Below are 15,765 nucleotides of genomic sequence, written 5' to 3'. Positions count from 1 at the left end.
GTGTGTGTGTAAAGTGTATGTAAAGTGTGTGTAAAGTGTGTGTGTGCAAAGTGTGTGTGTGTGTGTGTGTGTGTACAGTGTGTGTGTGTGTGTACAGTGTGTGTGTGTGTGTGTGTGTGTGTGTGTGTGTGTGTGTAAAGTGTGTGTGTGTGTGTGTGCAAAGTGTGTGTGTGTAAAGTGTGTGTGTGTGTGTGTGTGTGTGTGTGTGTGTGTGTGTGTGTGTGTGTGTGTGTGTGTGTGTGTGTGTGTGTGTGTGTGTAAAAAATGCTGTACTTTCTGCTTGTGACCTGGGGGCTGCCCCTGTGCTGACCAGGGGGTAAACACACCTATTTTTCACATAAGCCAGCCCCAAAATTCAGATGGGCAGTAACGACCCCTCCCAGTTCTCCAAATACCACCAACCAGAAACTGTCTCCATACATGCGACCGAACACATGTTTTGTTTCAAGGACTTTTTGATATCAATGCCTGCATTTGAACTGGACTTTATTTCATTCAATATCTCACAAGGACTGCTAAGTTAAGTAAACTTTTCACAATTTTTCCCTTTTATTTTAAGCTTTGTGTTTATATGTTAATTGGTGTATGTAAATGTGCGTAATGCATTTTTGTTATTAAAACGTTTAAAAATAATTTTATGGTTATGACCTGTTCCTGAACATTCACAATCATACTTACTCCTCCGAAAACGTTACCTTGTGTCCTATAGTATCTTGTACTTACAACCCGTATGCTTGAATCTGGCACAGATAGACAGATCTGGCGCTGATCCCTGCATACTGCTAAGGGTTACGTTACAGTGTTCGCAGTGTGTTAAAATAGTTACAGTCCTGTGCTGACTCGCACGTGGTGGCAAGCATTTGAACTGTGTATGTGTGTGTGGTGAATCCTTTGGAGTCAGAACGCTCCTTTCGGCTAGTCGGTTCATAGATTGCGAATCCACATATGGGCATCTATGCGCAAAGCGACTGCGAGACCGAGTTTCTGAATCTGAGCGATTGACCCAATCAAGGATCGTCCCTTGTGGTTCTCGACAGTGACCACTTCAGAGATCATTATTTATTTATTTTATTTATTTATTGTATTTATAAAGCGCCAACATATTACGCAGCGCTCATCAGAGATCATTAGTGATTACTCCAGAGACGGATTTATTAGACATACAATGTCATCTTTATTTCAGGCAGTTGTGTATCACTTTAAATTTCATCAGTATATAAAACATACATTGAGGTACTTATCGAGCGGGGTGTTATATAGCCGCTGTCATCTCAATGGACATTAGCTGAAAGTGGAGGCAATCTTACCACTGGCATGCACATCCACCCCAGGCAGAGATAAAGAGAGATAAGTCATACATTTATAAGTAAGAGATCATTCAGGAGATACGGTACGTTTTCTCAGCCACCCCGTCACCTCAGTGACATGTTGTGAGAATATCAGAATAACGTACAACAGATTTCTCAAGACATTGATTAACAGAAATTAAGACTTTAGTAAACTGCTAAGCTAGCAAATTCTGCTGCTTCCCTGATCTGATGGAAGATATGATCTGATGGAAGATATGATCTGATGGAACATATGATCTGATGAAAGATATAATCTGATGGGTGAGATGATCTGATGAAAGATATGATCTTATGGAATATATGATCCAATAGAAGATATGATCCGATGGGTGAGATGATCTGATGGAAGATGTGATTCGATGGAAGATATGATCTGATGAAAGATATGATCCAGTAGAAGATATGATCTGATGAAAGATATGATCTGATTGAAGGTATGATCTGATGGGTGAGATGAATGGGGCTATGGTGGTCTTCTTAGTTGAGTTTGAAAGCACTTAGTATGTTGCTAAGTAGTTGCTGAAGTTGGGCAAGGATTTGCTGTATGAATGAAACCACAGATTGTACGGGGGAGACGGTAGTGACCAAAGAATTGTTTGTCCCTGGAACTGAGGAAATAGTTACAGTTACAGTTTGGTTAGTATTTGGGGGTGCAGTTAAGTTAAAAGGCACTGGAGCAGTTTGGTTAATAGGCTTGGGTGCAGTACGGTTAGTATTTGGTGGTGCAGTTAGGTTAAAAGGCACTGGTACAGTTTGGTTAATAGGCTTGGGTGCAGTACGGTTAGTATTAGGTGGTGCAGTTAGGTTAAAAGGCACTGGTACAGTTTGGTTAATAGGCACTGGTGCAGTACGGTTAGTATTTGGGGGTGCAGTTTGGTTAATAGGCATTGGTGCAGTACGGTTAGTATTTGGGGGTGCAGTTAGGTTAAAAGGCACTGGAGCAGTTTGGTTAATAGGTACTGGTGCAGTACGGTTAGTATTTAGGGGTGCAGTTTGATTAATAGGCATTGGTGCAGTACGGTTAGTATTTGGGGGTGCAGTTAGGTTAAAAGGCACTGGAGCAGTTTGGTTAATAGGCTTGGGTGCAGTGCGGTTTGTATTTGGTGGTGCAGTTAGGTTAAAAGGCACTGGAGCAGTTTGGTTAATAGGCGTGGGTGCAGTACGGTTAGTATTTGGTGGTGCAGTTAGGTTAAAAGGCACTGGAGCAGTTTGGTTAATAGGCTTGGGTGCAGTACGGTTAGTATTAGGTGGTGCAGTTAGGTTAAAAAGCACTGGAGCAGTTTGGTTAATAGGCACTGGTGCAGTACGGTTAGTATTTGGGGGTGCAGTTTGGTTAATAGGCATTGGTGCAGTACGGTTAGTATTTGGGGGTGCAGTTAGGTTAAAAGGCACTGGAGCAGTTTGGTTAATAGGCACTGGTGCAGTACGGTTAGTATTTGGGGGTGCAGTTTGGTTAATAGGCATTGGAGCAGTTTGGTTAATAGGCACTGGTGCAGTACGGTTAGTATTTGGGGGTGCAGTTTGGTTAACAGGCACTGGTGCAGTTTGGTTAGTATTTGGTGGTGCCGTTTGGGGAGTAGATCTGGTCGTTGGGGACGTTGCTGGCGGTGCGGTTGCAGTTGGAATATTTATCACAGGATCTGAAATGAAACAGAATAAATATTTCAGTCTTTTCCCGCCTGCTACAAGACAGACACTTGCTGTTTACAGGCTGAATATTTGTTCTAATCGCCATTCATCAACTCCCTGTACTGCCCAGAGGCAGGGCCGGTTCTCTCATGAAGCAAGGTGAAACCTTTGCATCAGGTGCAGAGATTTCGGGGGCAGCATGTTTGCACTGTGTGTACCTTCCTGAGGAGGAATGGAAGGGCTGAAGGTGAGCAGTTTGTTTGTCACAGACTCACAGCCAGCCAACGTGCTATTGTCGGGTCTGTGTGATCATTCCATATCAGTGGGGGGTGGGGACGAGTTTGCCTCAGGCAGCAAAAAGTCTAGAACTGACCCAGGGGAGGAATATGAGCTCTCGGCATCGAAATTCGGCAGTTCCAAGTACCACATTCTATTTTCCATTGAACTCAATAGCGCCAACTTCCGCGGTTAATTGTAGAGACTCCGTTCATGCTATTATCATCATTTGCTACATATATTAAGGAAATGAGTAGGAACATGGCAAAAAAATTGTCTATGGGCCATGTAGCGGCGGGAGTTTGTCGGTGTGGGAGGGTGGTGGTGAGATCTCCTCAGAGGATACTGACGTGGGACTACTTCTCCTCAGAGGATACTGACGTGGGACTACTTCTCCTCAGAGGATACTGACGTGGGACTACTTCTCCTCAGAGGATACTGACGTGGGACTACTTCTCCTCAGAGGATACTGACGTGGGACTACTTCTCCTCAGAGGATACTGACGTGGGACTACTTCTCCTCAGAGGATACTGACGTGGGACTACTTCTCCTCAGAGGATACTGACGTGGGACTACTTCTCCTCAGAGGATACTGACGTGGGACTACTTCTCCTCAGAGGATACTGACGTGGGACTACTTCTCCTCAGAGGATACTGACGTGGGACTACTTCTCCTCAGAGGATACTGACGTGGGACTACTTCTCCTCAGAGGATACTGACGTGGGACTACTTCTCCTCAGAGGATACTGACGTGGGACTACTTCTCCTCAGAGGATACTGACGTGGGACTACTTCTCCTCAGAGGATACTGACGTGGGACTACTTCTCCTCAGAGGATACTGACATGGGACTACTTCTCCTCAGAGGATACTGACGTGGGACTACTTCTCCTCAGAGGATACTGACGTGGGACTACTTCTCCTCAGAGGATACTGACGTGGGACTACTTCTCCTCAGAGGATACTGACGTGGGACTACTTCTCCTCAGAGGATACTGACGTGGGACTACTTCTCCTCAGAGGATACTGACGTGGGACTACGTCTCCTCAGAGGATACTGACGTGGGACTACTTCTCCTCAGAGGATACTGACGTGGGACTACTTCTCCTCAGAGGATACTGACGTGGGACTACGTCTCCTCAGAGGATACTGACGTGGGACTACTTCTCCTCAGAGGATACTGACGTGGGACTACTTCTCCTCAGAGGATACTGACGTGGGACTACTTCTCCTCAGAGGATACTGACGTGGGACTACTTCTCCTCAGAGGATACTGACGTGGGACTACTTCTCCTCAGAGGATACTGACGTGGGACTACGTCTCCTCAGAGGATACTGACGTGGGACTACTTCTAAGGATACTGGCATGGGATCATCGCAAAGTAAGTATCCCTGGCTAATTTACAAAAATAAAGGACTGTTTTCGTCGTCGTGATTTTATTTCTTTTTATAGCTCTGCGGAAATGGGTAAGAGGTCCATCAGTACCCCTATATTCATTTCTCCTGAGGAGGGGGCAGGCCTCCAGGGAACCATTTGTTGAAGGGGAACTCCAGGATGCCACCATGAACCCCCGCCCAGAACATCAGACGCCCCCACCTCATCATGGGGCGCCGGAGGTGGGGAAGAGCCCATTGTCCATGGATTTGACATGGGCTCCGGGGAGGGGGGGGGGGGGGGAAGGGGAAGGCTTGGCCACCCCTCTCCCCTGGAGCCCCCCCATACCATGGGCCATGCGGACTGGTATAGTTCAGGGTGTGAAGCCCCACTCAGCCGGGGCTCTGCATTCTGGCATTCCCAGCCTGCATGGGGACAACTGGTCTATTCTGCAGTTGGATAAACAGTATGGTCAGTTGTTTCAGGAGCCACCATTATTTGCCATGCAAAAAAGGGCAAATCGATTTGTGATTACGTATGCAATTCTGATATCAAAAGAGAAGTTAGCGATGTTGCAACGGTGTCAAGGCGTGGTACCTTTCCGTGCCTTGAGTATAATTGCTGTAATGCGATCGTGAGGGGAACTACGCACCACATGCACATACAGGTAAAGAATGTACATTTCAAATTGATTTTATTGCTACACTCGTTTTGTGGTGTATGGCCTGAAATGTCCATGTGGTCTGGTCTACATTGGGAAGACCAGGGGCATGGCTAAAGTCGGGATCCAGCAACACAAGCAGGCAATCACGAGTCTGGCAGCAGGGAAGATCATCAGCAGCAACTAGGGGCGTAACATTAGACCCTGCAAGGGATGCAGCTGCAGGGGGGCCCAGAAGCTGCAGGGGGCCCCGTGGGGGAGGAGTTTCTTTTCCCTGTCCTTAGAGACTGACAACTAAGGGTATGGAGAAAAAAAAATTCTGCTGTTTACACATTTTTTCTAATGACTGCATCTGCTCAGTCACTGATAAGGAATCGTACAAAGTTTTGCAGACACAGATTTGCAGACAGGTTCTATTCAGTGTTCAGTAGGGTCAAGGGGGGCCCTCATCCAAAGTTTCGCTGGGGGACCCAATGAGTTCTAGTTACGCCACTGGCAGCAAAGTTGCTATTATTTACTTGATGCTGCAATAAAAGTTCATTGCACTATAATATACAGCGTGATGCCGGTCCTTGGAAGTCTCTACATTGTGGTGACCCCTTGGTACTGGGGTGTGGACCTTGGCACCCCATCACTATTGTGCCGGAATCGGTGCTCCTGGATTCATGTATCTACTGTCAGTTTTCATGAAAGGTATACAATATGTATACACAGAGGTGTAGCTAGGCTTTTCAGCGCCCGGGGACAAAAACTGTTTCTGCGCCCCCCTCTGGACAAATTGGGTATGGCCACGCATCAGAATGTGGGTGTGGTCATGGGTTTTTAGCAAAATGTACAAATGCTGTTTAGATAGCCAGATGTGTCCCCCTTCCCCCCCTTTAGATAACCAAATGTGCCCCCTTTAGATAGCCAGATGTGCCTCCCTTCCCCTCGTTTAGATAGCCAGATGTACCCCCTATAATTAGTTAGATGTGCCCCCCTTGTTCTGCTGCAGAGGGAGGGAGAGAAGTAGGGGCACTTTTGGCAGCCAGCGAGCCACCTCTCACTCACTTGGGGGTGCGGTGGCCATGCTCTGCGCCCCCTTACAGTGCTGCGCCCGGGGAAATGTGTACCCCCTTGCCCACCCATAGCTACGCCTCTGTGTATACAGAACTCGGAAAGCAGCACCGTGTCATTTTACACAGTTTAAAAAGAACCAAAGGAGGGGGCAGATAGGACGCAGAGACATGTTCTCTGCCTAATGACATGCGTCTGTGACCCCACACCGCCGATCTCTGCCCCCCCATCGCCGCGTTATAGCTAGCCGAGATTAGCCGCAATATTTGTCGCCATCTTGGAAGTAAACATGTAGGAGAGGAATTCCTGGTTCAAAATGCCCGCCAGGGGCGTTCCTGCAGGGTTTCCTAAGCTGCCATTGGGCAGCTCTTTCTCCTTGGCCGCGCCCCCTGCTGCTCCCCCCGCCTCCCTGCACGCTGTGAATGAGAGAATGAATCGTGACCCAGAGGTCACAAAAGTGAAAGTGTTCCATTGCGGCCCGCAGGAGCGGTGGTTTTTGGAGGCAACCTGATCCGCTCAGCCCCCTGGATCAGGCACCCTAGTAAAAACATTTTTCCTATGAAACTTTGAAATCGTTTTTCTCAAAAACTATAAGGTCATTTCACACATTTTTTTACCATGTTCCTACTTATCTGCTTAAAGGAGAACTGCAGTGAGCGGTAATGGAGGCTTCCTTATTTATTTCCATTTAAGCAATACTATTTGCCTGGCAGCCCTGCTGATGTATTTGGCTGCAGTAGTGTCTGAATCACACCAGAAACAAGCATGCAGCTAATCTTGTCATATCTGTCAAAATTGTCAGAAAAACCTGACCTGCTGCATGCTTGTTCAGGGGCTATGGCTGAAAGTATTAGAGGCAGAGCATTAGCAGGCCAGCCAGGTAACTGGTATAGCTTAAATGGAAATAAATATGGCAGCCTCCATACACCTCTCTCTACAGTTCTCCTTTAATATATGTGGATAATTTGGCAATGATAGCATGCACGGGGACTTTACCATTAACCGCAAAATTCAGCGCCATTCAATTCAAAAGAAAATGCCCTCGGAACACGAAAATTCGGAAAACCAAATTCGGTATTTGCCTGCGAAACACGAAATTTCGTTGAAATCGGAAATTCGATTGTTCCGATCAACCTTCCTCAGATATCCAATGATGCAATATTAAAGCCATATGTTCCATGATTACTACAACATTGGTCAAGTATGTTACATTCATACAGGTTACAGGCATGTCTGAGCTACAGATATCACTGTGCTCCAATCAGGCCAGAACTGCCCCCCCCCCCCAAGCTAGCCAGTAAGAGCATTCCTCAGGCAGGAAGTGGAGGGGCCGTCCCAATTTCTTATTGGTTGTGGGATGGTCAGGGACAGGAAGAGGATTGCAGGAAGGGAGGAGAGGTAATTAACTCACCTTCCAGCAAGTAACGAGACAGACAAGCTTCTCCTGTCCACCTATCTTCCTCTTTTTTAACAAGCGCTCAGCAAGCACTAATCAAACACAAGCGCTCATAAAAGCACTTATAGTGTGGATCTGGCCTTGCAGATTAAATTTTTAAAAATGTACCATGGCTGGAGATTTTTCTTGAATCTTCTTAAAGGGGCACTATGGCGAAACATTTTACAATTTAAAATATGTGCAAACCTAGACAAATAAGAAGTACATTTTTTCCAGAGTAAAATGTCCATCTCTTCATAGGGGATTCTCAGGGATTTATTTATTTTCAAAAGCACTTAGTGAATGACAGTTGCTCTGTCCAACTGCCAAAAAAAGGTGTAGCGAGCAGGGAAGCTGGCCAACATCATTGTTTAACCCTCCTGGCGGTTAATTTTTTCTGCCACTTAGGCAGAAATCCATTTTTTTTATTTTTTTTTTTGTTTCATGTAAAGCTACCAGAGTACTGGCTACATGAAACACCACTAGAGGGCGCACGTGTCCCTCTAGTGCGATCGTCGCCGGCATCAATAGCAAACAGGGGAACGCGTATATAACGCGTTCCCCTGTTTGGCTTCTCCTGTCGCCATGGCGACGATCGGAATGACGTCATGGACGTCAGCCGACGTCCTGACGTCAGACGCCTCCGATCCAGCCCATAGCGCTGCCTGGAACTCATTGGTCCGGGCAGCGCAGGGCTCTGGCGGGGGCCCTCTTCAGCCGCTGCGTGCGGGCGATCGCCGCAGAGCGGCGGCGATCAAGCTGTGCGCGCGGCTAGCAAAGTGCTAGCTGCGCGCACAGCACTTGAGCAAATCGCCCCACCAGGGGCAGAGATATCCTCCTGCGAGGCATAGCCCGAGCTCAGCTCGGGCTTACCGCCAGGAAGGTTAAATCCTTTTTAGAGAATATCTTTATAAAGAATAAAAGCCTTGCTGAGAATCCCCTATGAAGAGATGGACTAGCCCAAAACCTGTCACTTCTGTCAGATTGCTACTACCTACAGTGTAAGTGACAACAACATAGGAGAAGAGACATTTATGGCTCAATTTACTCTGGAAAAAATGTACTTCTTATTTGTATGTGTTTGCACATATTTTAAATTTTACAATTTTTTGCCATAATGCCCCTTTAAATAGCAGCTTCCTCTTTAGATCTAGTTACTTTAGAGGCATGTAATACTGCTGGTGCTCCAGCAGGAGGTGCTATAGGAGCAGCAACAATCAGCGATAAAGCACTAGTGGTGAAACTCGAAAAATTAGAATATTGTGCAAAAGTGCATTTATTTCAGTCATTCAACTTAAAAGGTGAAACTAATATAAGAAATAGGAGCCCTTTGCAGGTGTTTTGAATGAATTAGCTGATTTGAGTCTGACACTTTGAGCCAAGAATATTGAACATTTTCACAATATTCTAATAGGCAGAGATTTTAATTTTTGGGGTTCTCATGAGCTGTAAGCCATAATCATCAAAATTATAACAAATATAGGCTTGAAATATCTCGCTTTGCATTGCAGGCCCGGTCCACCCATGATGCCAAGTGAGTCGACTTCCTCAGGCGGCAGAAGTCTGGGGACGGCACCAGGCAAAAACAGGAAGTGAACCTATACTGGCCAACCTATACTGGGGCAACTGTACCAAGCTACCAACACTGGGGGCACCTATAACTGACTACCTACCTATACTAAGGGTGCATTTTTGAGGGCTCACTGCAGCTATAACATGCAGTGCAAATTGTCGCGTGCTGTGCAATCATTACAAATCCGGGGGGGGGGGGGGGGGGGGACACATCCTCTCCTCACAAGTTTGCCTCGGCAGCAAAAAGTCTAGGAGCGGCCCTGTACGCAAGAGCAGGGACTCCCTCCATATCCTTATGCATGCGCCTGCGTAGTATGGAGGCGCATGCGTAAGGATATGGAGGAGTCCCTGCTCTTGCGTACTATTGGCCGCGTCCACCGCAAGTGACACACTGCGCTTGGCTCGACTGGCCAAAAGTACGGGACCCGGTACCGGCGGATAGAGGCAGCGGAGGATGGCGGCGTGGGAGCGATCCAGGCTTATGGGTCTGGAGGAAGCCTCAGGTATGTATGAAAGCTTTTTTCCAACGCCTCTGGTTCTCTGCTGGTACAGTAAAACGTCGCTTCCTGAGGAATCGCCGGAAAAATCTGCCGCTCCCACCGCTCATGCCATTCTGTCCCCGCCGCAGGCTCCTCTCTCTGCCGACTCTATGACGGCAGAGCACTGTGAGCCGGGCAGGAGCCGTTCCCATTGGCTTACATTGAGTGACAGCGTCAGGAGCCAATGAAAGCTGCTCCTGCCCGGCTCACAGTGCTCTGCCGTCATAGAGTCGGCAGAGAGAGGAGCCTGCGGCAGGGACAGAATGGCATGAGCGGTGGGAGTGGCATGATCGGCAGTAAACGGCCGGTACGCGCGGTCAATGCGACGTAGAGTTTACGTCCAGTCAGGGGCGCAGCACCACCTGCTGGACGTAGATTCGTACTGCGTCGGTCCGGATTCGGTTAAGTACTAAAAAGCTCTTTTATACAAAATAAGAAAACATTTTCTCCTGGGAGAAAAGTCAGGAGAAAAGTGTATTGAATTGCAGGCAAAGTATTTCATAAAAATGTCTCACCTGGAAAGGGGAAAAAATTATACGGAACAAAAAACTTCACACATTTTACACTCTTAAGCCCAATAACAAACACAGCTGTTGTCTACATTGATTGAAAACAACAGACTACACCTAGGACTATGTGGCCCTCAAATGGAAGAACAATAATGTGTCAGAAAACATAATAGCTCCTACCAGTTCAAAGTAAAATGTGGAAAGGCAGCACAAAAGGAATAAAAACTAAACTCACCTGTGCAGTACAGTGACTCACCTGTGCAGCATAGTGACTCACCTGTGCAGTACAGTGACTCACCTGTGCAGCATAGTGACTCACCTGTGCAGTACAGTGACTCACCTGTGCAGTACAGTGACTCACCTGTGCAGTATAGTGCCTCACCTGTGCAGTATAGCGCCTCACCTGTGCAGTACAGTGACTCACCTGTGCAGTATAGTGACTCACCTGTGCAGTATAGTACCTCACCTGTACAGTATTATGAATCACCTGTGCAGTACAGTGACTCACCTGTGCAGCATAGTGACTCACCTGTGCAGTATAGTGACTATCCTGTGCAGTACAGTGACTCACCTGTGCAGTATAGTGACTCACCTGTGCAGTATAGTACCTCACCTGTGCAGTATTATGAATCACCTGTGCAGTACAGTGACTCACCTGTGCAGTACAGTGACTCACCTGTGCAGCATAGTGACTCACCTGTGCAGTATAGTGACTATCCTGTGCAGTATAGTGAATCACCTGTGCAGTACAGTGACTCACCTGTGCAGCATAGTGACTCACCTGTGCAGTATAGTGACTATCCTGTGCAGTATAGTGACTCACCTGTGCAGTACAGTGCCTCACCTGTGCAGTATAGTGACTCACCTGTGCAGTATAGTACCTCACCTGTGCAGCATAGTGACTCACCTGTGCAGTATAGTGAATCACCTGTGCAGTACAGTGACTCACCTGTGCAGCATAGTGACTCACCTGTGCAGTATAGTGACAATCCTGTGAGGCATAGTGAATCACCTGTGCAGTACAGTGCCTCACCTGTGCAGTATAGCGTCTCACGTGTGCAGCATAGTGACTCACCTGTGCAGTATAATGACTATCCTGTGCAGTATAGTGAATCACCTGTGCAGTACAGTGACTCACCTGTGCAGTATAGTGACTCACCTGTGCAGTACAGTGCCTCACCTGTGCAGTATAGCATCTCACCTGTGCAGTATAGTGCCTCACCTGTGCAGTATAGTGCCTCACCTGTGCAGTATAGTGACTCACCTGTAAAGGATAGTGACTCACCTGTGCAGTACAGTGACTTACCTGTGCAGTATAGTGCCTCACCTCTGCAGTATAGTGACTTACTTCTGCAGTATAGTGCCTCACCTGTGCAGTATAGTGACTCACCTGTGCAGTATAGCGACTCACTTGTGCAGTACAGTGACTCACCTGCACAGTATAGCGCCTCACCTGTGTAGTATAGTGACTAACCTGTGCAGTATTATGCCTCACCTGTGTAGTACAGGGACTCACCTGTGCAGTACAGTGACTCCCCTGTACAGTATAGTGACTTACCTGTAAAGTATAATGACTCACCTGTGCAGTACAGTGACTCACCTTTACAGTATATTGACTCACCTGTGCAGTATTATGCCTCACCTGTGCAGTACAGTGGCTCACCTGTGCAGTACAGTGACTCACCTGTGCAGTATAGGGACTCACCTGTGCAATACAGTGACTCACCTGCACAGTATAGCGCCTAACCTGTGCATTATAGTGACTCACCTGTGCAGTACAGTGACTCACCTGTGCAGTACAGGGACTCACCTGCACAGTATAGCGCCTCACATGTGCAGTATAGTGGCTCACCTGCACAGTATAGTTACTCACCTGTGCAGTACAGTGGCTCACCTGTACAGTATAGTGACTCACCTTTACAGTATAGTGACTCACCTGTGCAGTACAGTGACTCACCTGTACAGTATAGTGCCTAACATGTGCAGTATAGTGACTCACCTGTGCAGTATAGTGGCTCACCTGCACAGTATAGTGACTCACCTGCGCAGTACAGTGGCTCACCTGTGCAGTACAGTGACTCACCTGTACAGTATAGTGACTCACCTGTGCAGTATAGTGACTCACCTGTGCAGTATAGTGACTCACCTGTGCAGTATAGTGACTCACCTGTACAGTATAGTGCCTAACATGTGCAGTATAGTGACTCACCTGTGCAGTACAGTGACTCACCTGTGCAGTACAGTGACTCACCTGTACAGTATAGTGACTCACCTGTGCAGTACAGGGACTCACCTGTACAGTACAGTGACTCACCTGTACAGTACAGGGACTCACCTGTGCAGTATAGGGACTCACCAGTGCAGTATAATGACTCACCTGTGCAGTATAGTGACTCACCTGTGCAGTATAATGACTCACCTGTGCAATAGACATCGTATTTGAGGGTCCCAGAGAACTTGTACACATAGTATCCACCTGGACAGGCCTTTACTGATATATTGGCCCCTGTGTTACAGATAGGGCCCACACTGTTAATCAGCAGAGGCACCATCTTGATCCCATCTTCAATCTTTGGGTGGCTTCCTCCGAGAGAGAACGGCTCCAGGGAACCACACTTCAGTGATCCAACACACCCTTCCTTCAGGCTGGATCCAGTGCCAGAATAACGGAACCAACCAACGAGGTTGCGGTCAGTGGAGAATCTTCCAGTGGAGTTGATGGTGGCCAGTCGGTTGGCTCCATTCAGCACCTGGTAGTTGGAACAAGGATCAGCACATTGAGCAGCCCCACTCATTCTCAGGCAGTCCAGGTTACTGCTGCAGGTTGTTCCCCCGCATGAGGCAGTTTTGTTGGTTGCACACAAGTAGTTGCCATTCTTGTTGTAACAGGTTTCTGTTGGGGAACACTTGTTCAGGGTGGAGTCAGCGCACTCGTTGTTATCGACGCATGACTTTGTCTGTGCATTCCAGCTGTAGCCAGCAGGGCAGCACTTGGACGAACCGCAATATGTCAGAGCTGTGCAGTTCAGACCATCCCCCACATATCCACTATTGCAGGTACATGTCACGTAGCTTGTGTGGTCCATGCAGGTGATTGCAGATGTAGCGTTACAATCTCGGCAGGTTTTGGCATCTGAAATAAAAGAGCAAATAATGAGGTCAGCTGGTGGATAATGTGGAGATCAGCGTTCATGTGAACATGAAGGAGTGTAGTAGGAGGGGTTGTGCGGGGACTGAGTGGGCGGGGCCATGGGGCTGGGGGCGGAACCTGGGAGGCAGGAGAGTTAATGGATAATGTGGAGATCAGCAGTCACGTGAACATGTAGTGTAGTAGGAGGGGTTGTGCGGGGACTGAGTGGGCAGGGCCATGGGGCTGGGGGCGGAACCTGGGAGGCAGGAGAGTTAATAGATAATGTGGAGATCAGCAGTCACGTGAACATGAAGTAGTGTAGTAGGAGGGGTTGTGCGGGGACTGAGTGGGCAGGGCCATGGGGCTGGGGGCGGAACCTGGGAGGCAGGAGAGTTAATGGATAATGTGGAGATAAGCAGTCACGTGACCATGAAGTAGTGTAGTAGGAGGAGTTGTGCGGGGACTGAGTGGGCAGGGCCATGGGGCTAGGGGAGGGAGCCTGGGAGGCAGGGGAGTTAATGGATAATGTAGAGATCAGCAGTCACGTGAACATGAAGTAGTGTAGTAGGAGGAGTTGTGCGGGGACTGAGTGGGCAGGGCCATGAGGCTGGGGGAGGAGCCTGGGAGGCAGGAGAATTAATGGATAATGTGGAGATCAGTGGTCATGAGAACATGAAGGAGTGTAGTAGGAGGAGTGGTGATCATACATGGTGCAGTTTTAGTCATACATGGTACACCCTGGCATGTCTTGACGGCGTGTCATGTGACGCCCTGTAGCCATGGAGATGTAACGCTGGAATCAGCGAGCAGATAACCCCCACATATCGCCCACTTGCAACTCTGCAGGGGGGGTTGAGTAGTTTAGGAATGTGGCCAGAGGTCCGTAGCATGCAGCCGGGCCGTGTAAAGTTTGCCCAGGTCTGTGTCAGGTGGTGGTCTACAGCTGTTATATGCTTGACGTCTGTCCGCCATGTATACAAATTTTACTAGCATAATAAAACTTATGGTTTATACATTATAACATACGTTTGGGCTGGTAAACATGTCTTGAATTTGTTGCTTAAAGGGAAGGTTCAGGGAAACGCTTAAAAAAATAAAAATCCATATCCACTTACCTGGGGCTTCCTCCAGCCCGTGGCAGGCAGGAGGTGCCCTCGCCACCGCTCCAGAGGCTTCCGGTCGTCTTCGGTGGCCGACCCGACCTGGCCAGGCCGGCTGCCAGGTCGGGCTCTTCTGCGCTCCAAGGACGGGCTCTTCTGCGTCCCACGCGGGCACGCTGACGTCATTGGACGTCCTCCGGGCTTTACTGCGCAGGCGCAGAACTACTGCGCCTGCGCAGTACAGCCCGGAGGACATCCGATGACGTCAGCGCGCCCGCGTGGGACGCAGAAGAGCCCGTCCTTGGAGCGCAGAAGAGCCCGACCTGGCAGCCGGCCTGGCCAGGTCGGGTCGGCCACCGAAGACGACCGGAAGCCTCTGGAGCGGCGGCGAGGGCACCTCCTGCCTGCCACGGGCTGGAGGAAGCCCCAGGTAAGTGGATATGGATTTTTATTTTTTTAAACGTTTCCCTGAACCTTCCCTTTAATTGATCATTGCTATTATATAGGGGTGAACTCTCTTTCACTTTACTATTGTACAGTATATTGCACTCCTATGTCACAACCAGTGCCTCTAACCAACACACTATCCAGCCTCTGCGCCTGATTGGAAGATGGGAATCAGTGACATCATAAGCAGTCGCAATCCAGGTCCACAGGGCATAATTTATTTTTCTAACCCAATGCACAAACATTCAGTTACTTAATTACCTAGTTTGTGAGCTTTGCGGTTTTTGGCATCAATAATTTGCATTGGAATGAAACAAATCTGATTGGCTGTTTGTGGCCCCACCCCCGTTTCTGAATTTGAACCCCAGTCACCCAGTGACCAACTGTACCCAGTTTGGGGGTTGTGCCATTAACAGTGCAAGAATGGCAGCAATTAAATATTCCCCTTGAAAATCAATAGGTGAATTTTGATTGACTTTTGTAGGCTCCACCCACTTTTCCTGAATATTAATCTCAGTCACCCAGTGACCAACTGTGCAAAGTTTGAGAACCCTGCCATTAACAGTGTAAGAATGGCTGCAGTTTACATTTCCCCAGTGACATTTGTATTTGTCTCCACCCACTTTTTGATTATGGGGATAAAAAGTATCCTGTATATTATTCCAGGTGATGTACTATGTGTGTC

General features: G+C 48.1%; 1 protein-coding gene across 1 annotated transcript in view; it reads right to left on the bottom strand.

Annotated features, from left to right (window-relative positions):
• Positions 1-1,150: 1,150 nt before the first annotated feature.
• The window catches only part of LOC137544567 (uncharacterized), a 24,983-nt gene continuing 10,368 nt past the window's right edge, over positions 1,151-15,765 (bottom strand). The window contains exons 3-4 of the mRNA XM_068265667.1: positions 12,823-13,536; positions 1,151-2,989 (exon numbers count right to left, since the gene is read on the bottom strand). Coding sequence (XP_068121768.1) covers positions 1,827-2,989; positions 12,823-13,536 — 1,877 coding nt within the window. The 3' untranslated portion in view covers positions 1,151-1,826. The remainder of the gene's footprint in view (positions 2,990-12,822; positions 13,537-15,765) is intronic.

Source organism: Hyperolius riggenbachi, chromosome 2 (genome assembly GCF_040937935.1).
Source record: "Hyperolius riggenbachi isolate aHypRig1 chromosome 2, aHypRig1.pri, whole genome shotgun sequence".
NCBI classification, from domain to species: Eukaryota; Metazoa; Chordata; class Amphibia; order Anura; family Hyperoliidae; genus Hyperolius; species Hyperolius riggenbachi.
Note: the sequence above shows the minus strand (reverse complement) of the source record. Positions and strands in the feature narration are given on the sequence as shown.